This window comes from Chelonoidis abingdonii, chromosome 4 (genome assembly GCF_003597395.2).
Source record: "Chelonoidis abingdonii isolate Lonesome George chromosome 4, CheloAbing_2.0, whole genome shotgun sequence".
Classification (NCBI taxonomy): Eukaryota; Metazoa; Chordata; order Testudines; family Testudinidae; genus Chelonoidis; species Chelonoidis abingdonii.
In genome coordinates, this window is record NC_133772.1 from 16,274,755 (window position 1) to 16,297,447 (window position 22,693).

General features: G+C 54.4%; 1 protein-coding gene across 3 annotated transcripts in view; it reads left to right on the forward strand.

Moving 5' to 3' along the window:
- Window positions 1-22,693, forward strand: part of PIK3C2B (phosphatidylinositol-4-phosphate 3-kinase catalytic subunit type 2 beta) — a 79,806-nt gene that overhangs the window by 50,573 nt on the left and 6,540 nt on the right. For all 3 annotated transcript variants that reach the window (XM_032785787.2, XM_032785788.2, XM_032785789.2), the window contains 15 exons: window positions 2-197; window positions 3,420-3,542; window positions 7,367-7,534; window positions 8,158-8,269; window positions 11,366-11,508; window positions 15,155-15,343; window positions 16,034-16,127; window positions 16,242-16,336; window positions 16,585-16,765; window positions 17,370-17,477; window positions 18,171-18,263; window positions 19,127-19,256; window positions 20,503-20,639; window positions 21,871-22,040; window positions 22,387-22,543. In XM_032785787.2, coding sequence (XP_032641678.1) covers window positions 2-197; window positions 3,420-3,542; window positions 7,367-7,534; window positions 8,158-8,269; window positions 11,366-11,508; window positions 15,155-15,343; window positions 16,034-16,127; window positions 16,242-16,336; window positions 16,585-16,765; window positions 17,370-17,477; window positions 18,171-18,263; window positions 19,127-19,256; window positions 20,503-20,639; window positions 21,871-22,040; window positions 22,387-22,543 — 2,096 coding nt within the window. The remainder of the gene's footprint in view (window position 1; window positions 198-3,419; window positions 3,543-7,366; window positions 7,535-8,157; window positions 8,270-11,365; window positions 11,509-15,154; window positions 15,344-16,033; window positions 16,128-16,241; window positions 16,337-16,584; window positions 16,766-17,369; window positions 17,478-18,170; window positions 18,264-19,126; window positions 19,257-20,502; window positions 20,640-21,870; window positions 22,041-22,386; window positions 22,544-22,693) is intronic.

Consider the following 22,693-nt stretch of genomic DNA (forward strand, 5'->3'; position numbering starts at 1 on the left):
GAGAAGGTCGTGGAGACCTTGACGGCTGCCATCTTGGATCTGGTGGAGCTTTACTGCAACACCTTCAACGCAGACTTCCAGACGGCAGTGCATGGAAACAGGAAGCACCATCTGAGCCAGGAGGCCTGTCTCCTCACCTGTCCCCTCTCCTTCACTGTCTACGCCACGCACCGCATCCCTATCACCTGGGCAACAAGGTAGGAGGGCTTAGTCATGTGTCCCTGCTGGGTGGTGAAGGTTGATTGGGGGAGATTCCTACCCAGGTGCTGGCTCCTTGTCTGGAGTTACATCTCAGGATACCCCTTCACTTCGTTTGGTCTGCGGCTGCCTAGCCAGTGTGGTCTCTCCCCGGAGGCCAGAAGCCTTGGGCCATGGCTGCAGCTGCACAGTTCAAAGACATGTTAAGTGTCTGGAATCCCGCCCTCATTCTAAGGCTCTCTGCCCTGCCTTAGTTTGACAAAGAGCATTTGGGCTGATTGCCCGTGGTCCACGTCGCCCTCTCACATCCTCTAGGCTGGCATCCTACGGGCAGCATTGGGAAGAGCCTGCAGCAGGGCTGGCTGGGGACAAGTCATGAATTGGGGTGGCATCATGGTCTCTTAGCATCCTTTACGAGGACACGTGGTCCTCCTGTTCCAGGGCGTCACTAGCTGAGGTCAGGGAGATATCTCCCTTTACAGTGGAGTATGGGACAACTAGGTACACCAGGGGTTAGTACACTGCCTCTGGACCTTCTGGCAAAGGCCGCTTTTAGGACCAGAAGCGCTACTGCTCTGCTCTGTTCCACACCCCACGCCCAGCTTAGGCATTACTGAGTCATGGATACCTGGCTGCAGTGAACATATAATGTATGTCTACCCCCCCAGCCCACCCCCAGCCCTTCCATGCCATGTTACTCTCACCCCTGCATGGTGAGATGTGTCCAGAGCTCCAGCTGGATTTCTGCAGGGAAGACAGGAGGCCAATGCACATGTGGGTGTCTTGTGCCTTGTCGCTGCAACGGACCATAGAATTCAGAGCTGGTAAAGGTCTATATAGGCTCATTGTCCATCCCTCGCTGCTCTGCCAGGGCTGCAGAGAGTGCCCTGATGGGGGGTGTATCCAAGCCAGTGGGCTCCTGGGAATAGACAGGAGACAGAATTGGAGCTGGCTGTGAGGTTCATTCCTAGTTGGAAAGGCTGCAGCAAGGATTAGTTAGTTCACTGAATGGCTGTCTCATCCCTGCCATAATCTAGAAGCAAAGAGAGACCTTCCTTGCCTTACCTGCATGCGCCGTAATGATAATACAGAATACACTAGGAATATGGGCCTAGGCAGGGTCAAAGATCGGGATGCCAGAGCCCCTGGAAATTCAGCTCGTTGGTGCTATGCTGGTGGGTGTTAGAGGAAGCCCTGGCAGGAAGGGAGGGAGGGGAGCTGAGCCTCCCATCTTGCCCCAGGGAGAGGAGTCAGAGAGGGGGGCTTGCAAGAGGCTGTGAAGAGCTAGTAGCGCCAGTGAGGGAGACCTGGTGCAGTTGAGCTCTGCAGCGCTCTCCGTAGCCCATCCCAGCGCCCCGTTTGCACGGGCTGCGCTGGAATGCTCTGGCTGGGAGAGCTCATCGCAGCAGGCTCCCCGCAGCTCATGCATGCTGCAGCCCTAGAGACTCTGACAGATGGGCCCGTTCTCAGCGAGAGCTTGTGTCCTGGTGGCCAGTGGCTGTCTGGGATTTGTATCCTGGATGGATAAGGGGACAATGAGATGTGTGTGGTGAGGGGGGAGGGTTATGTGTGTATGTCGGGGGCTGGGGTGGGGTGGAGGAGATACTCCTTTGTTAGCTGCCTGGGCTTGGATGCCTATGTTTCACCCAATGCAGGGAAGATGCCCATTGGTAAACCACGCTCCTGGCTTCGGCTGGCTGCCTTACAGAGCTCTGCAGCTCCAGCAACACGAGCCCGTTAAGGGGGTAGGAGACGGCAGCAGTAGTAGCAGCCGCCCCTCCAGGGACCCCTCTCCTTTGTCCCATCCTTAATGTATTCCAGTTGGTGATTGACTCCGAACAAAGGAAGTAGCCTGGGAAATCCAGGCATCCTCTGACCTTTGTTACCCCGCCACGCTCGGCACCTGTCACATGGCTGCATCCTTCTGGGAGACCCCCATGTGATGGCATTCTGTGGCATATGTTGATCTGGCTGTTTGGAAGGAGTTGGGCCTTCTCTCGGTAGCTTCCTCCATCTTTCCCAAAGGGATAACAGCCTGGGAGAAAGATCCCATGGCTGATCTGGAGAGGCAGTGGAGAAAAGGGGATAAAATCCCCCACCCTGAGCTGAAATGTTCTGGGATGGGGAATGGGCTAAGAGGAGATAGGGAGTTTGTGCTCAGAGTCAGCTCTCCCCTCTGGAGGGAGTCATGCGTCTGATCTCAGGGCAGATGAAGCAGTTTGAGTTACAGTAAGATTGCCACAAACCTTGGTCTGAAATTCCAGCCTTGCTGGCCATCCAAACTTGAGAAACATTTGTTCAGTGTCCCCTCAAGCCCCCAGTGTCTTGTATTATCATGGAGGTGCCCGGACCTCTGGATTCCAGCCGCAGACCACAGCAGAGGACCTCCGCTCTGGGCAGCATTGCTGACCCTGCTGGGTAAGCTCCAGAAATTTGGTGGCTCTCCTCCCCAGATCTCTGAGCCCAGTTTTATGGACCCATTGGCCAGATTCTGGAGCCACTGATTTCCATGGAGCTTTGCACCAGCTGAAAATTTGGCCCCAGAGCTGGGCTAAGGATCGAAGGTCTGTTTCTCCCTTTGCCTCATACCTGGTGGTGTCACTTACCCCTATGCCAAGCAAGCACCAAACCCTACAGCAAAGTAAGTGAGTGGAGAAAGTCTGACTTGGTAGCATTTTACAGACCCAAGGTGCAAGGCAGTGGGGAATCAAGTCTGGGAGGGAGGGAAGGAGACTTATCCAGATCTCTGCATCTTTGTCTGAGCTCAGTCCATGGCTTGTCCAATCCCGTTGGGCCCCTAGAAGATGTCAGGTACATTTGAAAGGCTTCGGTTTACCTGTCACCTGCTAGATTTGGAATAAACCAAACTTTTTCCCCTGTACGCTGCTCCTGCTTTGTGTGCCACTATGAGATGGGAGGAGGGAAAGGGGCAGGGAGGAGAAAAGGAAGGAAGAGATGAGGAATTGGAGGAGAGGGAGATGGAAATGAGAGTAGGTCAGTGTGCACAATGAAACTTTTAGTGTGCGGTAGCGGAGTCCACATGGCCTGTTAGTGCATGGCAGGCTGGTGCACTGTATATTCACACCCACCTTACAGTGCACCAGTTGTCCATATAGACACTCCCACAGTGACTGGAGAAAGCGGAGATGAGGGCCCTTTGTTTCTTTGCTATACATTGCAGGCATGTCTTTACCTCTCCGTTTTATTTTCTCCTGTTGCAGTTACGAAGACTTTTACCTCTCCTGCTCCCTCACCCATGGCGGCAAGGAACTCTGCAGCCCCCTGCAGACGAGAAAGGCTCATGTGTACAAGTACCTCTTCCACCTCATCATCTGGGACCAGCAGTAAGGCAGTCCCTGCTTAGCTCTGACCTGCAGCCCTTCGCCTCGGGTGGGGAGGAGAAAAGAGGGACACCCAACAATCCAGGTGTCTGTTGAAGGCGGGCTGGATGCAGTCTGCCAAGGACTGAATGCAGATGTCTAGGCAACCATGGCAGAGGCAGAGCTGACCCGTGGAATGAGATGGGGAAGCTAGGAAGAACCAGCTGCACCCTTCTGTCCTACCTCCATTCTTGCTTGGCGCCCCAGCAGATCTCACAGGGGAATGAGAACTGGATTCACAGAGTTCCCTCGTAATGTCCCCTGCCAGGGAGCAATGGCTTTTCAGGCCTCCTCACAGTAGGAAACATGAACAGCCCGGGGGACTTAAACTCCAGGTATCCTCCTGTTGGAGGGATGTGCTGCCAGTGTAATAGAGCACAGAAGCTTTGTAATGAGTAACTCTGGGAAATAGCCATGGGGTGGGTCAAACCCAAGTCATATACCAACCACTTGTTACCCCAGGAGCTCAGGGGCTTCTGAGGAAATGGGTCCTGGACCCAAACTGCACCCTGGCCTGGTCTGGCAAAGCAGAAGCCCAGGGGAAGAGGTTTCATTCCATGGCTTGTCTATAGGGGGAAAGTTACCAGCCAAACAATATTAGTATAGTCTACTGCTATTGTTGTACTGCATAGTCCAGAATAAGCATCCTCACCAGAAGCTATACTGGTATAATCACAGCAGTATAATTATACCACCGTATTTCCACCAGTACATTTTCCCCAGTAGACAAGCACCACCTCTACAATACAATCATCACCTCTGGGGTTCTTCTGGAATCATTGCCGACTGACAACAGTCAGCCCAATTCCTTGCTGTGGGGTTAATGCAGTTCTGGAACAACAGAGGCAAGTGCCAACCCCACCCTCAGCAGAGTGCACAGACCCCAGCTTGGGTGCAGCTTTGCCAAAAAGCTCAGGGCTAAGTGTCCTAGGGCTCAGTACCCAGCAGCTCCCTTTGGGACCCTTGTGGTTAGATCATCTGATAAGGGTTTTGGAAAAATTTGGCCCTTGGTATTTACACCCCCCAGGTGTTCTCTACTGGTAAGTCTAACACAGCATGAGCTTCAGCTTCCTTCCAGGGACTCCCCTGCCAGGTTCTTTTCTCCCTCCAGCTCCCAGAGACACTCCTGGCCTCAATTTGTAGCCTGGTTGGAGCTAATTGGCCCCACCTGCCAGCATGACCCTAAAGCAGTGCTGGGTTTTTGAACTGGCACCAAGTGTGATTCAGTAGACAAGACCTGCAGGGACTAAGGAGAGGTAGTATGTAGAGCTTTATGATACAGGCAGTGGGAGCATCCGAGGTCCTGGTGAAATAACTTCTGAGGGGTGTCGGATCCCCTGGCAGAACCCTGTCTCATCTCTTGCTGGTGGGTCTTCTCCTTTAACCCTGTGCTCCAGGGACTGTTTGTTCTGGGGGCTCCAGCTGCTCCAGGGAAAGGGGATCTGATCTAAAAATAGCCCTAGCAGCTGAGAGGGCATGTGTACTAAGCCCGCAAAGGGGAGGGGAAAGGGATAATTTTAGAAGGAGCCTATCCCCTGAGAAGGACCTAGGGAGAGAGACACAATAGTGCGGGTGTGGAGCGGTGTTGTTAGATGACTCCTTTTGTGTGGTTCCTTGCCCCCTGAAGGTTGTATGTTCAGAGGGGTTAAAGCCCAGGTTTCATGGGCTGGGCTCTGAGCCACCTCCCTGTGTCCCCTTTGCTGGCTGCACGAGGGACCTCAGCCATGGGAGTCAGCTGCTTCAGCCAGCATTGCCCTCTCCGTAGCTATGAAACTGCCTTGGTCTGGCACACCTCTGGACTCTGCTAGCCTTGCAGGATTGGCTCCAGGACCCCTGGGGGCCTCCTTCCTTTAAGGTGACTGCATCGAGGTTTGTGTGTGTCTGTGTCTCCTCTCCCCTCACCGGGATGTTTTGAAGCAGCCCTGGCAGACTCCAGAGGGAGGTGTGTCCAGTCCTGCAGGTGGTGGCCCCACCAGACCTTGGCGTGGGAGCAGGAGGGGGGAGGTCAGAATGGGAGGGGTTGGGGAGAGGTACAATGAGATCCTCTGAACCCCAGTGTGAGGAAAGATCCCCAGAACTGATGTCTAAGGACCAGGTGAAACTCACTGGCATGTAATCTGACCAGATAGGTGGGCTGGCAGAGCTTCCCTATAGAATACATCTGCCCCCTCCATTGATGCCTATAGGGTATCCTATAGTGATCAACCCTTTCTGGTAGGGCCTGCGGGGCTTCCCCTATAGAAGATCAACCAAGCTCCTCTACTCTCTTCCCCACCCCCTACAGGATCTAAAGGATCTCCTATAGAGGGGGAACCCAGCCCCTTCTTCCCTCTATAGACCAAAGAGGTAGTAGGGACCATGGCCACCCAGCTGCTTCCTCCATAGGATCCATGGCCATCTCCCTCCCAACACTCCCCCCAGCAGCTGGGAGCCTTGCAGGAGGTGGGTTTAATGCTCCTAGACCCATCCCTTCTCCTAGGTAAAGGGTTGGCATGGGTCTCTCCCCTGGCAGATGTACCGATCCTCCCAACATGCCTGGAATCTCCACTGTGCAGATAGGGAAACTGAGGCTTTAGCTTTCAAGGCAGCTCTCAGCATTGCCCTTCCCGATGCAGTGCAACGCTCATCAGGCAGGAATGTGTCTGATCGCCAGAGTCCCAGTGAACGGTGGGAGAGCAGCCATGATCTCTCTGGACAGATCTGCCTTCTACCCTGCCTTGCCTCCATGTTACTGCAAAGCTCTTAGAGAACCCACTCCTTCCACTGATGGGTCCGGGTCCTGTTCCTGAGGACAACCTCTGTTGGGCTAGCATAGGATCGGGAGTCGGAATCTCTTGTATGACCTGGGGCAGGTCTTGGCCCCACTCTGTGCCTCAGTTTCCCTGTCTGCACGGTGGAGATCCCAGACGTGTTGGGAGGATCGGTACATTGGGCCATCATCAGCTGGTGTGAACTGCCACAGCCCCATTAAAGTCAATGGCACTGCAGTGACTTCAACCAGCCTGGGGTCTGACCTATGCATAGGTGTGAAGTGCTCAGACATGACAGTAATGGGGGGAGGGGGCAGCGTATAAGCACCTAGAAGTGGGCTGTAGCCCACGAAAGCTTATGCTCAAATAAATTTGTTAGTCTCCTAGGTGCCACTAGTGCTCCTGTTCTTTTTGTAGGTACACCTAGAAACCACTAGTCAGACCTGGGGTCTCTGGTTCTGAATGGGAGCTGGAAATTCCTTCACCAGTCCCTGGGTTCACTACCAAGAGGCGCTGATGCCTGAACTCCCCTGAATTTCAGTGACTGCTCTGCCCTAGAATCTGTGGCAGTTCACTGAAGTGCAAGCCCTGTCCAGACTGGGGAAAGGTAGCTCCCTCTCCAGAGGGCTTGATGTTGCTGAGGGTACGTCTGCACAGCAGCTGGGGGGTGCTTCCCAGCATGGGTAGATGGATGCACTCTCTGCTCGAGCTTGCACACTCAAGTATGTACCCAGGGGGCCGGGTGGGTTTGTACTCGTCTGGTTACCTAAGCTGCTGCGCATGCCACTACAGACCCACTGGGGAGTTCTAGCACGTTAGCTTGAGTGGAGCTAGGGCGTCTACCTGCCTGCACTAGGAAGCACCCTCCCAGTTGCTGCGTAGATGTTCCCTATAGCACTTAGCGCCCCCAGGCTGGGCTGCACTTTTAGGGGCCATATGCTGATAGAATGCACAATGAGCCCCTTGACTATGAGAAGAGGGATCCCTGGCTATGAAGCCAAGGCTCTGACTTGCAGATCCCTGGGTGATTTCTTCTAGGATCTGCTTCCCGATCCAAGTGAACCGGCTACCACGGGAGACACTGCTGAGCGCCACACTCTACGCCGTGCCAATCCCACCTCCGGGGAGCTCCTCTGAGACCAACAAGCAGCGGCGGCTCCCCGAGGCTCTAGGCTGGGTCACCACCCCGCTCTTCAACTTCAGGCAGTACGTGCACCTTCCCTGTCCCCATCCCTTGGGCACAAAGGATGTGTTGGAGGGTGGTTACTGTATGCACCAACTCAGCTGCGATCTCAAACCCATGGGATCTCCTGGTGCCAGTGCCCCGCTTGCCTGGGACCAAGGTCACTGAGTTGGCCCTTTTGTCAGGCTTGTTGCTGAGTATGGCATCAGCTGTCAAACCCAACCACTATGGGCTGCTCCCATCCTGGAGAGGCTCTGCAATGTAGCCACCACTACTCAGAAACCACCATCCCCTGGGTCCTCTTCTTGTTCTCAGCCTCAAGAAAGCAGGTCCTAATGCCCCAGGCTCTAAATTCATAGATGCAAAGGCCAGAAGGGACCATTGTGATCGAGTCCGACCTCCTGTGTAACCCAGGCCAGAGACCTGCCCCACAATAATCCCTAGAGGAAGTCATTCAGAAGAACACCTAATGTCAATTTAAAAATTGCCGGTGATGGAGAATCCACCCCAACCCTTGGTAAATTGTTTAAAATTTACACCTTATTTCCCACCTGCATTGTCTAACTTCAACTTCCAGCCATGGGATCGTGCCCTACCTTTTTCTGCTAGGGAAGGGCATAACACCCTGTCTCCTTCCTTTCTCCAGGATCTTGACCTGTGGGCGGAAGCTCCTGGGCTTGTGGCCAGCAACTCAGGACAACTCCAGTGCCAGGTCGAGTGCCCCCAACTTCAACCAGCCCGACAGTGTTATCCTGCAGGTGAGTGCCTGACTCTCTGGGCCAGAAATCTCCCAAATGGGACTCTGGGTTTTGGATCCCTCAGTTTTGGGGGACTCAACGGGAACCGCCCTGGGCCTGGTTCTCGGAGGCAGCTGGGCAGAGCTGGGAGGGCTCAGCAGTCTTCTCTGCAAACCAGGAGACCTCGCCCATCGCCCATCGCTGGCTACTTTTGAAAAATCCTGTCCTGAAGACGTGCACTGGGCTCAGTGTGAAACCTGGGGTGGATGCTGTCCGGGCCGGTCTCTTCTTTGCTCAACTCAAAGACCTGGTCTTTGGCGTCCCAATCAGAGGGTGGGCTGGGAAGTGGATGCTTTACTGTAAGCTTTTCCCAATTCAATAGTCAGATACAAAACATAACAGTGTCACCTGTGATAGGAGCCGCCAACCTACTAGCTGATCATCCATTTAATTAAAAAACAAAAACAGACTCTTGACAGGTCCATAGATGTTCTGTATTTTCCCCTGGGCTGTTCTCTTTCCTCTGCTCCCCCTGCCTTCAGCTTGAATCTGCATTCCCTCAACTGCGCCTCTCTATTTCCCTTTCTCTTTCCTGCGAGTGCTGGCAAGGATTCGGCTGAGCACTCAGCAGTAAAACCAGCCCTGCATACAAGGAGCCGGCAGTGGAGCAGAGCAGTGTGGGAAAGAGGCAGCTTTGGAAGACAAATATTCTAGCTGGATGGATTGAGAATCTGTGGATTGCTGGGGCTGGCCTTAAAGGGGGAGGATTGCAGTGCCAATAGCACTCAGCCCTGTCTTCTCTCTGCTCTGTCTGTCCTTACCGCTCATTTTTTCCTCTCTCTTACTTCAGCTCCGCTGCTACTGTTTCTGTGCACTGATCCCCTTCATATGTGTCCAAGTGACTGGGGCTTCCCCAAAGTCACTGACAAATCCATCACGGTTTCAACTGAAAATCAGCCTGGGTGGGTGGGTAGAGGGTCCAGAGTGACCTGTCATTAGAAGTGTCTACCTTGGCTGTAGCACGTTTCTGCTCTTCCCCGTCGGTTCCTCTTGCAGGCAAGAGGAATGGCAGGGTGAGGCTGTGGCTTTCCAGGGCTTGGGAAGCTTGACCTCCTCCTCTTCCTCCCCGAGGAAAGTTCAGAATGGAAACTTGCCCAGTTTGTCCCAGCTTGGTCTTGGGGTGAACCAGCATTCAGTGCTAGAGGGTAGTGAAAGTGGGACTCTCTGTCCAAACTCTCCCAGGCCAGGAAGGAGAGGTTCCTCCAGCAGGAGCCTCCCCTTACCCTGACTGAGCCCAACAGGTAATGGCAGTGTTACCTGGGGTTTTCAGAACTCCCAACAGGGGCATCTTAACTATTTCACTCCAGGAGGTGTAAGGAATAAAGCAACAGGAACACAGCACTTCCCTTTGATAAGATTCATGCGAGTAAGCGTGCTCTATCTAAAACTGCAGTTTATTAGATTTAAGCACACACAAACATGAGCATTAGGCTTAGAACATCCCAGATATTTACCTAACATCTGGAACGGTCTTGAGTAATTAACAGCAGGTTCGCAGTGGCCAGTTGCTCACCCACTGGGGAAAAAGGGTGTCAGGAAAATCTCTCTCAAGATGGCTTCAGAGGACTGCTCCCAAATACACTCTGTTAGCAAATCTTGTATAACTAACTTCTACAAAACACATAGGTCATAATGACTCCTACTCTGTCTTCACTTTTCTAACTTTCAATAAACTTGTCATATCAGAGTCATCTAGAACCAAGGTTTTCTAACCACCAAGGTTTTTAGTCTCAGTTGTTTACTTCTGTCCTCTCCTCCCATTCTGCATAGCAGAAACCGTCAGCTAGATATGACCTTGCGTCTGAAAGCTTGTCTCCAAATTAACCCTTAACTATGTGGTGTTCTGTTTCATTACTTCAGGGTGGCCGAATGCACATAATACACCTCTACCTTGATATAATGCTGTCCTCGGGAGCCAAAAAATCTTACCGCGTTATAGGTGAAACCGTGTTATATCAAACTTGACTTGATCTACTGGAGCGCACAGCCCCGCCCCCATGGAGCGCTGCTTTACCACGTTCTATTCGAATTCGTGTTATATTGGGTGGCGTTATATCGGGGTAGAGGTGTATAGTTGCAATTAACTGGATCGCATTCTAGGGTATACGCGCCCCTCAAATCCAGGGCAAGGTCTTAGCACAGCAGAGGGGTGAGAGGACTGGCCCTTCATCTCACTGCACCAGCTGGTCACTAGCCATGCAGATGGGACTCTGTATCTGGTCATGCCAATTAGAGGGGGCAGTCTGCTGTGCGTCCTTGGGTGCCCCTCACCCACCTGTGGCGTCCAGAACATGCAGGTGACTGAGGGGGAGAGGAAGCAGTTGCTCTGTTGGCTCCATAGTAGGAAATGCTTGGAGGGGCAGGGGCTGAGTCAGCTGGGCTCCAGACTGGGACGCTGCGCAGGGCGGGGTAAGCTGAGTGTCTCTCTTCTCCCAGGTCCTTATTCCTAATGGCCCTTAGTGCACCTGGCCTGGAAGTTTCCCAGCACTTCCCAGTTCATGGCTCACAGGGGTGGTAGGGCCTGGCCGTGAGGTGGACACAAGGGCAATCCCGCCCTTGTTGGCTTTACGTTCCCCTCTGGGAGGGCCCCGTGTGTGACAAGTTTCACAGCCTTAGTAATGAGCATTGCAATGGCCAGTTGAGTGAACACATAGCAATTCCACAGCACGTGGTGCTGCAGGAAGCCTGGTATTCACCCACGAAAGCTCACGCTCCAAAATGTCTGTTAGTCTATCAGGTGCCACAGGATTCTCTGCTGCTTTTACAGATCCAGACTAACACGGCTACCCCTCTGATACCAGGAAGCCTGGGCACCCTACCTGCCTCAGGGCAGAAGCACAAGGCGAGGGAATGTCGGCATTCCCAGAATCCCACCTGCCTTGGGGGAACAGTAACATGGGGTGGGGGATGCAGGTATCCTGAGAACACCATGTGCCTTGGGGTCTGTAATATGAGGCAAGAGCATCCTGTGTGCCCCACGTACCCTTGAGGAGGGCGGTAGCATGTTAACAGAGCCTGCTGGGTGACCTCTGACCTGCTCTTCCTCCCGCTCTGCAGATCGATTTCCCAGCCTCTGCCTTCAACGTGACATTCACGAGCCCACCGGCTGCTGAGTTCAGCCCCAAGTACGAGTTCCGCAGCTTGGGCAAGGAGGACCAGCGCAAGCTGAAGGAGGTGATGCAGAAGGAATCACTGTACTGGTGAGAGGCTGTGCCTGTGTGGGGGGACGCACACACCACAGGGATGACACATGGGGAGGCAAGACCTTGGCCCAGATGCTGTCTCCATCTCTCCTGCCCTGGACTATAGCTCGCTAATGGGCACTGCACAAAGAAGCAGTCACATGTGGATATCCATGACTGGAGGGGCTGGCTGGTGTGGGTGGATCTCCATTGGGTTTTCTCCTCAGAAGTCTGTCTGTGGGAGAAGGGGTCTCTTGGGCCCTGATCCAAAGTTGAAGGCAACAGAAAAACTCCCTCTGCCTTAATACCTTTGGATCAGGGTTTGTGGCCAGGCAGGTTTGTGACTCTCAGACCAGCCTGATCTCACGCTCTGCCCCTGTCCTCGCCCTGCACACATGTGCTGTCTGTCAGCAGCAGGACCAGAGGGGAGTCATGTGAGGGTCTGACCCTCATCTCTGGCAGGCTGGGGCCCCAATAGTGGCAGTGTTGGTCCTGAGAACCACACAAGGAGCTGGGAAGCTCCCTAGGGAGAGGTGAAGGCTGAAGGTCAGGGATCAGGTTTGATGCTTCTGCCCCTCATGCTCCCTGTCTGAAGGCAGCTGTTTTCAGGCTGTTCATCTGTCCTTCCCCTGAGCTCCCTGGCCTCGCGCTCTGGCAGATGGCTGAGTCGGAAGAAACTGCCTTCTCCAGATGTGTTTACAAGGAAGGTGTCTCCAGCCTCCTCACCCCGGCTTCCCCCTCTGCCCAGGGCAGTTGGCTAGCCCAGCCTACGCCTCTGCATCACAGACATGTCTATAAACAGGAAGGATCAGGTGTCGCTGGCCACATGCAAGGCAGCTCACTGCAGGCTGAGCTCACTCCTAGGGCATGATCCCGACCAGCGGGGCAGGGGGTAGTATCTGTCCCTCTTCTCTAATAGACAGTGGAAAACGGAAAGGTCCCAGGGGGCCTGGTAGGGCCCAGTCTCTTGGAACCAGCTGGGAAGAACCAGCAAGCAACATTCCCCCTCTTACTCATTCAGCCCCACACATGGCTCTACAGGGCATCCATACCTCCTGCCAGGCTGCCCTGCATGTGCCTGCTGAAGCAGAGAGGTCCACCCTCAATCTAAGGTTCATTACAGCCTCTGTCTCATGTGGCACCTGGCCCACCTCACCCTCCTTCTCCTCCAGTTCTCCATCTCTAAGCACCACAGAGCTCTGGCACCCCCACCCCATCTCATCTCTCCTGCCCCCTCAACACCTGTGGTTTTGTGGAGCTGACTCTTCCCCAAGCTCAGGGGCTATTCTGCATCCTCGCTCCCTCTCCACAGTCTCATGCAGGCATGTATCCCTGGCTCTGGCTCTGGCTCTGGCTCCTGCCCCTGCTTTTCTGTGCCCTCTATAATAGCCCACCCCTTAAGGCCACATTCAGAACACAGGCACATCCTGGTCACCAGGTGTGATATCTGCCCTACAGCCACACACTGTGCTGCTGGGGCAGAGAGTGCCCCGTGCTGGTACCTACAACAAACTCTCTGCCAGCTGCTGCCATGCTGGGTACAGCATCTGCTTCAGCATTCTTCTTCTTCTCCGGAATGATCCTTATTACCATTGCTGTATCCGGCGTGGCAAAAGTGCCGGGTGCTCTGCAAACAGAGAGACGCTCATGGAGCTTCTGGTCTAAGCAAGGCCTGAGAGAAGTGGGAGGGGGAGGCAAGTTCTACTTGGGCCCCATTCCCCAGCTGTTGGATGGATTGGGCCTTGGTGGAGGGATGAGCCTCCCAGAGCCGTTGGGTCTAGAAGAACAATGAAAAGCCAGAAGTGGGCAAGCTCAGTCCTCCATCTTGGTCACTCCCACCTGAGGCTGCAGATCTGGGTCCCAAACCCACAGGCAGAGCACTTTCCGCCCCAGCCCCTGCAAAAGACCCCTGGAGTCCTGACTCCAGGTAACACTGGGAGCTGCCCCTCTGGCAGAGGAGAGAGACAGAGGCTCAGCAGAGAACAGGTGGCGGGCTGGAGGGGAGGCGTTTGAGCCCACTCCTGCGGGCCGGAATGCAGCCAGCCAGGTATGTTCCAGTCTCGATGAGTGGGAATAAGGAGCCTTGCTGTCCCTGTTCCTTTGCCAGCTGATCCAGGCCACGTGGTCGTGCCACACACGTTGCAGCTGTTGGCTTGAAACGGGACACTTCCTAGAGGAACAGGGCGCAGTGCTGGGAACTAGCAGGAGGCACACAGCCCTTCCTGGCATTGTGCTCTGGGAGGGTAGTGTCTGGCCCGCCTGCTCCGAAGCTCGTCAGGTTCATTGCCAGGGTGGGTCGTTCCCACCTTCTCCTACGCAGGCAGCGCTTTCGCTTTCCTTTGCCTTTGTTTGTTTTGGGCGAGCTCTGTAGTAATCGTGAAAGGGAGTGTCTGGGAATGGAGCTAGGCCTGGGAGTTGGGTGGGTCGGTTTCCCACACACTCAGCTCTGCTGAAGCTCCTCAGTACTGATCTGCAGCCTTGCTATTCCAGCCCTGAGCTCTTCCCTACCAGCTCTGCCAATGCACCTCAGTGCCAACCCAGCCTCCACTATTGCAGCTCTTAGATCTCCAGAGCTGCCAAGCACATTGAACTGTGCACTGGTTTGTGATGTGGAGAAATGTCCGCTAGGCACTAAGGTTATGTCTACAAGCTAGCTTGGGTAACAGAGTGCTGAAGCCACAGCAGCATGGTCTGTACAATCCTGCCTGCAACCGTGGAAAATGACTCCGGTGGCTAGTTTGGGCAAAGCCCACGCTGCTGCAGGTTCACTGCTCCAGGACCCAAAGTAGATCAAATCTAGCTTGGGTAAATCTACAAGAGCTGCCAGTACACCCCATGATTGTAGTGTAGACACACCTTAAGTTGAGACCTGCCAAGCTCATTTCACTGGGGCTACAATACACTAGTGTCATTTGCCTCTGTAAGATCCAGGCCCAGGAGTGAGGGATCGTCACTCCCTGCAGTCACTGGAATGGAAAATTGTGTGCAGCCCATGGGCTCTATGTTGCTACAGTGCTGATCAGGATTTTCAGGGGGAGAGACTGGATGGGGGGGGTTGAAATTCTCCTTGCCTCATCTTCCTCAATTTCAGTCCAAGCCGAAAATCAACTAAGATGTATGCGGAGGAATCAATGTCACTTGCCTCCGCCTGGCCAGCTGACCCCCTGAATCTGTCAGGCTTGAAGTGGAAGGGTTTATGCTGCTTGATCAGGACTTGATCCAGCTGCCTTCCTGAGATAATGAGATTGATTCATAAACCACTACGTCACATTGGTCCCAGGATACTAGAGAGACGAGATGGGTGAGGTAATATCTTTTATGGGACCAGTTTCCGTTGTGAAAGCGATAAGCTTCAGGTCTTCTCTTAAGCAGCCCTACCCAGTCCTAGTAACAGGAGCCAAAGTGGGTGTCCCAGGGTTGACTTTCCTGCTCTCTTGTGGCCATTCAGAACAATGACCTTTTTCTTGTTCAGCTCCTGAGATTCCTAGAGCGAGACCCTGTTCCCAGTAACACCAGTGTCAAGCCCTCTCTTCAGGGCTCTTTGACCCTGGGCAAGTCATTCCTCCACTCTGGGCCTCAGGGCCCCTGTATGTACAAAAGGGATGGAAATGCACTGATCTCCCAAGGGACTGAGGTCTGTGTCTTGTGACCTTTGCTGCCCTAGGCTGACGGACACCGACCGGAAGAGACTGTGGGAGAAGCGCTATTACTGCCACGAGCAGCCTGGATCGCTGCCTCTGCTGCTCACCAGTGCCCCCAGCTGGGAGTGGGCCTGCCTGCCTGATATCTACGCTCTGCTGAAGCAATGGACTTACATGAACCACCAGGATGCCCTCGGGCTCTTGCATGCAACGTAAGCCACTGCCTGGGGAGTCTGTCCTAGGGGGTGGACGTGTGGTGGGCAAAGACAGCTTCTTTTCCTTGCCCCAGCCACTCACTGGGGGCTGTGGCTTCTGCCTCTCAGCCAGTCGCTGCATTAAGATGCATCCAAATTCTATGAACATCTGAACCCCAAACAATCCTAAAACTGTGCTGTGTCACCGTGGAGGGGAGGGGATGGGGGGGGAACAGGGGCACAGGCTGGGCATACGTGGGTTTACAATCTTTGCCCACAGATTGGGCATGGGGGAGGTGGACATAGACTGGCTATCGCCTACTAGTATTCCCTTTAATATTGCAACCACGACCTACTGCCTGGTAGTGAGCACAGTAGGGGAGCTGGGGGAACTGATCCAACAGGAACCCACCCAGAAAATAAAAAGGGTGGATAAGAGAACCAGAAGACTTTCTCGAGACAGGACAGACCTCTCTGTTTTCACGTTTTGTGGCATTTCCAGGGGGATGACGTGGTTTGCCTGGGAGGCTGCAGCTGTGCTTTTCCCAGCACCTCCACAGTGCACCTACCTATGAGAGGCTGTGATGGCAGCAGCGGCAGACCCTCTGCAGAGAACCCGGTGGTCTCATCTGCAGGCAGGTGGGCTGGGTTCCTCTGGAGAGAGCCTGCTGTGACCTCCTCCCAGTGATGTGTGCCTTGTGGCTGTAGGTTCCCGGATCAGGAGGTGAGGAGGACAGCCGTACACTGGATCGACTCCATGTCGGATGCAGAGCTGCTGGATTACCTGCCGCAGCTGGTGCAGGTGAGGCACGTTGGTCTGAATGACTCAGTGAACAGCATGGCCTATGGTTAGTGCCAGACCTGTCCATCTGTCTGGCCTGCTGATGGAGAAACGTTCTTGCTTCTCTCCTCCCAGGCCCTGAAGTATGAGTGCTACCTGGATAGCCCCCTGGTACGGTTCCTTATGAAGCGAGCCATCTGTGACCTGAGAATCACCCATTACTTCTTCTGGTAATGTTGGTGTGTGTGCTGCAGCCTTTGGGAGGGGTCTGTGCTCAGCTGGGGCCTGCCCAAGAGATGGGGGTGCCTGGGGAGTGGGCATCCCACCATTAACATCACCAGTCATGACTTGTGCCCCTCTTAGCCTGTGAGGTGCAAGCCTCAGCTCCCCACCCTGGAGTTCCTGAACCGGGGACAGTAGCAATGAGAAGGGTTGGAGCCCTTTGTCCTGACCTCTCCATGCTGCCTTCCTCCCCCAGGCTGCTGAAGGATGGACTCAAGGACTCCCAGTTCAGCATCCGCTACCAGTACCTGCTGGCAGCCCTGCTCTGCTGCTGTGGCAAAGGCCTGCGAGAGGAATTCGACCGGCAGTGCTGCTTGGTCAACACCCTGGCCAAGCTGGCCCAGCAGGTTCGGGAGGCTGCTCCATCCTCGCGACAGGTTGGTGCTTAGCCTGTACCTGTGAGAGGGGCAGGGGAGTCAGACTGAAACTACAAAACTCAAGGGGCTGCTCGCTTTGGTTATGACAGTGCTCCTCTGTCTGCAGGGAGCAGGCCAAGAGCGCTGGCTGTCGGGGGACCTCCCGGCTGCTCCAGTTCCCGCCTCGTCCAGTCTGAGGCACTGTTGGGAGCCATGTAGGAGTGCTGGCTGCACTTCAGGAGTTGCTGAAGGGTCATGGGATAGGAGCGTTGTTCCTCTTTCCTTCTCCTCCAACTCCCATCCTCCACTGAGGGGCCTTCCATACCTCACACATGTGCCGAGGCTCCCCAACCTCCTCCCCCATAATTCCTTGAGGTCACGGGCACTTCCCACCAGGTGAGGGTGACTAGGCAGGCCTGCCTAGTGCTTTTTCTTCAGGGGTCACTGAGCAAGGCAGGGTTCCCAGGCATGCATTGCAGCTGGAGAGTGAGAAGCTGCCGTTGGGAAGGGATTGCAGCTTGCCCTCAGCCAGTCGATCCCTCCAGGGGCACTGGGTTGTTGGCAGGGCTGTGGGTGGGGATGTGCATTCGAGGCTGTGACCCACCCCTCCCTGCGTCTCCGGCAGGCCATTCTCCGAGACGGGCTGGCCGACGTGAAACAGTTCTTCAGCACCAATGGCTCCTGCCGCCTGCCGCTTAGCCCCAGCCTGCTGGTGAAGGGGATCGTTCCCAGGGTGAGTGACCGAGCCAAGGAGAGAAGGGAATCAGGCCCAGGGCTGCTGGTCCACCTGCTGTAGTAGGGCTAATTTCCCCCGGGGCACAGAATGCCAAGACGATGGATTCTTATGAGGAGACCTTTTGCATCATCCATCTATCAGACTCCCCCTAATCTACCTGCTCCACAAAGAGCATCCGTACTCAGCCTGTGTACCTCGGACCCATGTGCTCCTGATCCCCAGCCCTGTGTCTCCTCTCCACCTGCCCTAATGCTCCAGATTGGCTCCTGATCTGCACCCCATCCCCATGAACCCACCTGCATCCAGCTCTCTGCCTCCCCTGAGCTGCAATGCCTGTCTAGCTGAACCTCGGCTTGGGTTTGGAGACATGAGTCAAATACCTCCAAGGGCCTTGCGTGAGCTAAGCAGAGAGAAGCCTGGTGACTGGCTAGTGCACAAATCCCCTGGCCCGAGCGTTGGGCCTGATGGCTGTACACATCCCAAATAGCCAGGGCCCAGAGCTGGTGATGCCTGCAGGGGGCAGGTTGGTTGATGCTGCTGTCCTACTGACAGGAAATTGACCAGAGGGGGCCTGTGTCCCTTGGCAGACTGAGATCATAACCCTAGGATGCTCAGGCCTGCAGCAATGTTCATATCCCCAGATAGCTCTGGTTCTTCCTGACAGTCTCTTCCTTCCCTCCTTGGCGGCAGGACTGCTCCTATTTCAACTCCAACGCCGTGCCCCTGAAGCTCTCCTTCCAGAACGTGGATGCCCTCGGGGAGAACATCCGCGTTATCTTTAAGGTGAGCCCTGCTGCTGCTGCCGCTGTTTATCTGGTTGGCTCTGTGCCTGCACCTCTGGCACAGGCGGTTCTGATCAAACAGCCATTGCTGAGGCTTCCGGTTCAAAGTCGGGAGAAGTTCATTGCAGAGTATTAGCCAGTAGGACACTTCCCCCTCTCTGGCTGCTCCTGTCTCTGCAGCAGCTGTGAGACCAGGTGATTGTCGAAGTGAGCAAAGGTCTCCGAACTGTGATGGGAACCAGCTCCACTGCAAGCCATGGCTGCGTGACAAACCCTAGTTCCCCTAGAAATGCTCTCACTAAATAGCAAGATGGGGGGCGGGAGACCCTCTGGATGCCATTAACAGAAGGCACTTGAGTCCAGTTCTTCACCTACAAAATCCCTGTCACAGAAGCTGAAGGTTTAAAAAGCCAATTGGATCATATAGCTCATGGGCAGTGTCATTCTCTACAATCTATTCCCCCGGGCTGATGCTCAGTTCCACTTTCAGTGTTCCAAGTGAGGAGGCTTCCAGCCCTTTCCTGTTCCACAGTCTAGACCTGACTGTTGGCACCTCTCCCGTGATGTTCCCACTAACTCGGCTCCCACAGAATTGCATCTGTCCCCCACAAAAGTGAGCCCCCTTTAGCCCCAGACAGATTGTGGAAGACACTCGTCCTGCATTCGTGAATTGTGGGGTTTGTGAAGGCTGTGCTGGGCAGGGGCACAGCTGGCAGTGCCCTCTTTAAATCTAGAAGAGCATATGTGGGGAGGGTGTGCGAGATCTCCCCTGGGAGAGGGAACCCCCGAGAAGGAACCGTGAACTGTTGGTTTCATGGAAATGCCCCAGTTGTGACCAAGCGCCTTCCCTCCTGTGACTGCCAGTGTGGAGACGACCTCCGGCAGGACATGCTGACGCTTCAGATGATCCGGATTATGAATAAGATCTGGGTACAGGAGGGGCTGGACATGCGCATGGTCATCTTTCGTTGCTTCTCCACTGGCCGGGGCCGGGGTAAGTCGGAGCCCGGGTGTGACGGTCTCCCATTTTCCTCCCAGGAGTTCTCTTTGGGTGTTGCTGCTCCTCTGGGGCTGTGATGCTCTCAGAATGGGGACACTGTAGGGAACTCAGTGGCTGCAGAGCTCGGGTGAACAGCGCATGAACCCAGCGACTGTCTCTTTGGGTATGTCTCTGCTGCAGTGTGGATGCGATCTCTGACACATGTTTAAGTCCCAACCCCCTTTTCTGGAGGAAGGTGAGGCAGGTGCTTCAAGCAGAGCTTTCTGGAGGTGGCATCCACTGGCTGCTGTAATGGCGTCCCTTGAAGACCGCTGTGCAGCTGTGGCCAGAGAACCACAGCACAGGCTAATATCAGTCAACAGGTGCAAGGGGTGAAGAAGGTAGCTTTTCCCCTTGGACCTGTTACTGGGTGTGCCCCGAGGCATCCCGCAAGGCAGGACGGCGGCACAGGTGGCTCGCTGCCCCTCAGTAGTCAGAGCTAACTGGATGGGATTTAACTCCACCTAGAAACCCAGTTTCTGCAGAGGTCTGGGGCATTTGGTGCCTGCACATCCATCGCCTACTGAGCCACTGTCAGAGCCACCTGACATAGCCAAGGTCTTTGGCCTTCTGCAAGGCAGGGACTCAAGGCTTCATGACCCTGCACCTCGAAGCAGGCTCTAAATGTCCCATCCCCCTTAGTGCCACAGGGATGGACTCTCACTGCCCCTGTGCCACGGGAGCTGGTAGATATACCCTGGGCTTTCCGCAAAGATTGGATAATACCAGACTTCAGCTCTTGCCTACGTACCAGTTCATGAGTGGGGTAAATTTGGCATAAGGGCTCAGGACCCTCTGGCCTCCTATATCTCTCCCCACCAGTTAAAGCCATAGGGATGTACCTTGCCCACCACTGTCCTGCCTTCCCAGTCTTTCCTATCCATTGGAGTTGCCTTGCATCTCTGCCACCAGAGGGAGATGCTGTGGAAGACTCTTGCGGTCTGATTTTCAGAGGCGGATTTTGGTCAGTGCAGCTGCAGACATTCAGCCCTTCTGAAAATCAGGCCCAAGGTGCCTCAAGTCAGGCTCTCAAATTGAGGCATGCAAATTGGTGACGGCTGGCCCTTCAAGGGGCTGCTGAGACCTTGGGGACCCAGGCTGGGATCTCTCCATGCCACCCGGGGCAGGGGGAGGGGTTTGAATGGACAGAGCGAGTGGCGATTCTGGGTGCTGACCCTATACCTGCTCCCACCTCTTCCAGGCATGGTGGAGATGATCCCCAATGCAGAGACTCTGCGCAAGATCCAGGTGGAGCATGGAGTGACGGGTTCCTTCAAGGATCGCCCCCTGGCAGACTGGCTGCAGAAGCACAATCTCACGGAGGATGAGTACGAGAAGGTAGTGAAGTGGAATGCAGCAGGGTGACTTTGGAATGGAAAGGAGCCGTACAAATACCTCTATAGGGCAGGGAGCAGGGGTCCAAGGGAGGCAAATAGCCTCTGCAGCATGAGATGATGCACAAACAAATGCCCCAACCAATATGCTTAACTTCTTGTAAGCCTTCCACCTAAACAACGGCCAACAGATGCACCCTGAGCCTGGCTCGGCCACACACTTAGCTTTGTTTAGGACCTTCAGTAAGTGAACTTGATCTTGACCTTTTGCATAAACCAAGCCAGTCAGCTGCACTTGTGCTCCTGGATTGTGCCTGCATTTAAGGACAAGCTGGACAACCAACTGTCAGGGATGGTCTAGATATACTTGGTCCTGACTCAGCACAGGGGCCTGAACTAGATGGCTTTTTGAGGTCCCTTCCAGCCCTGTGATTCTGTACCAACAGATTTGTTTATATATAGGACCTACAGCAAGAGTGCAAGGTTTTTTTTGGGGGGGTGGGGGGGGTGTTTGTTTTTTTTAATGCTTTGTTACTGGTTGTCGGGGAAAAGAAGACCACCTCTGTGATTTGATCAGACAGCCTGAGGCACCTTTATTGAATATACACGTGTGCACAGGCGGAGGCCAGCATGTCCCCCCTGCAAGGTTTAGGCTGACCTGCCTGTTACAAATGTTACTGAGCTTATAAAGGTTAAAACCGCAAAACGTCACATAGATACAGCCTTATTTAGAATACAAATTGCTAATGCTGCAAAACATGACTAATATTTACCCTATGGCATACATATTGCTATTTAGCAAGCAACTCTCACACATTTTCCTATTTTCCTGTTATAATCTTTGCCAGTCAAGTCTGCGGTTTTACCGTTTTAGCACTTTTTCTGGAGTCTCGACAGCAGGGTCAGCTGTTATCAAAACAGATCTCCTGGTTCCCCTTTATCCACATCTAGTTCCTCTTTTGGGCCCTGACTACATCTTTCTGCCTCAGCATGCCCTTTATACAGTAAAACAAGCTAAGTTAAAGCTCTAAATTAGTTTTGCTCAAAGGCCTAGGGCCTAAGATAATAGAGGGGGGGGGAGTTATTTTCCCTAACATGGTGAAGGCGGGTGGGGGAGCTGAGAATCATTAAGTGCCCCCCTCCACCCCATGGACCAGGCTTGTTCCTGAGAGTGTGGGACTAAACATTCCCATGCTCTCTCCCCTTGCCTGCTCTAACCCCTTCTCCTCTCCCAGGCGGTGGAGAACTTCATCTATTCATGCGCCGGCTGCTGCGTGGCCACCTACGTGCTGGGGATCTGCGACCGGCACAACGACAACATCATGCTCAAAACCACTGGCCACATGTTCCACATTGACTTCGGCAGGTTCCTGGGCCATGCCCAGATGTTTGGCAACATCAAAAGGTGGGTGTCACCCACAGGAGCCTGGCAGAGGGGTGAGATCGCTCCCATTGTACTACATGCTGGAGCAGAGCTTAGTCCTGGCTCCCTTGACCAAATGACATCTCCCTGCAGCTGTTGTGCTGGGGACGGCCATGTTTGTGTGAGACTACAGAGCTACAGTTTGTATTGTGGGCACAGTGGTTTGGAAGATCTGCCGTGCAGCTGTTAGGGAGCCTGGCTGGATCAGGGTGTGTTGTGATGGGTGCAGGACAGACTGCAGTGGCTGTCTGTTCCATTTCCCATGGTCGGTCCCTCTGCTCCACTCCCTGTGCTGATCTGGGCACGTGTGTCTCTTTCTGTGATGCAGGGACCGGGCCCCGTTCGTCTTCACCTCAGACATGGCCTATGTCATTAATGGTGGTGACAAGCCCTCCAGCCGCTTCCATGACTTTGTGGATCTCTGCTGCCAGGCGTACAACCTGATCCGCAAGCACACCCACCTCTTCCTCAACCTGCTGGGCCTGGTGAGAACACGGGGGGAGCTGCCCTGATCCAGGCACCAGGGCAGCTTTGCTCTCGCTGGATCTCTAAAGAGCGGGCCACCCTCCATGCCCAGGCCTCGAGATGCCTCCCACCCCCAGTGGTGGGAAATTCCCTTCCCCATCGGAGTCTGC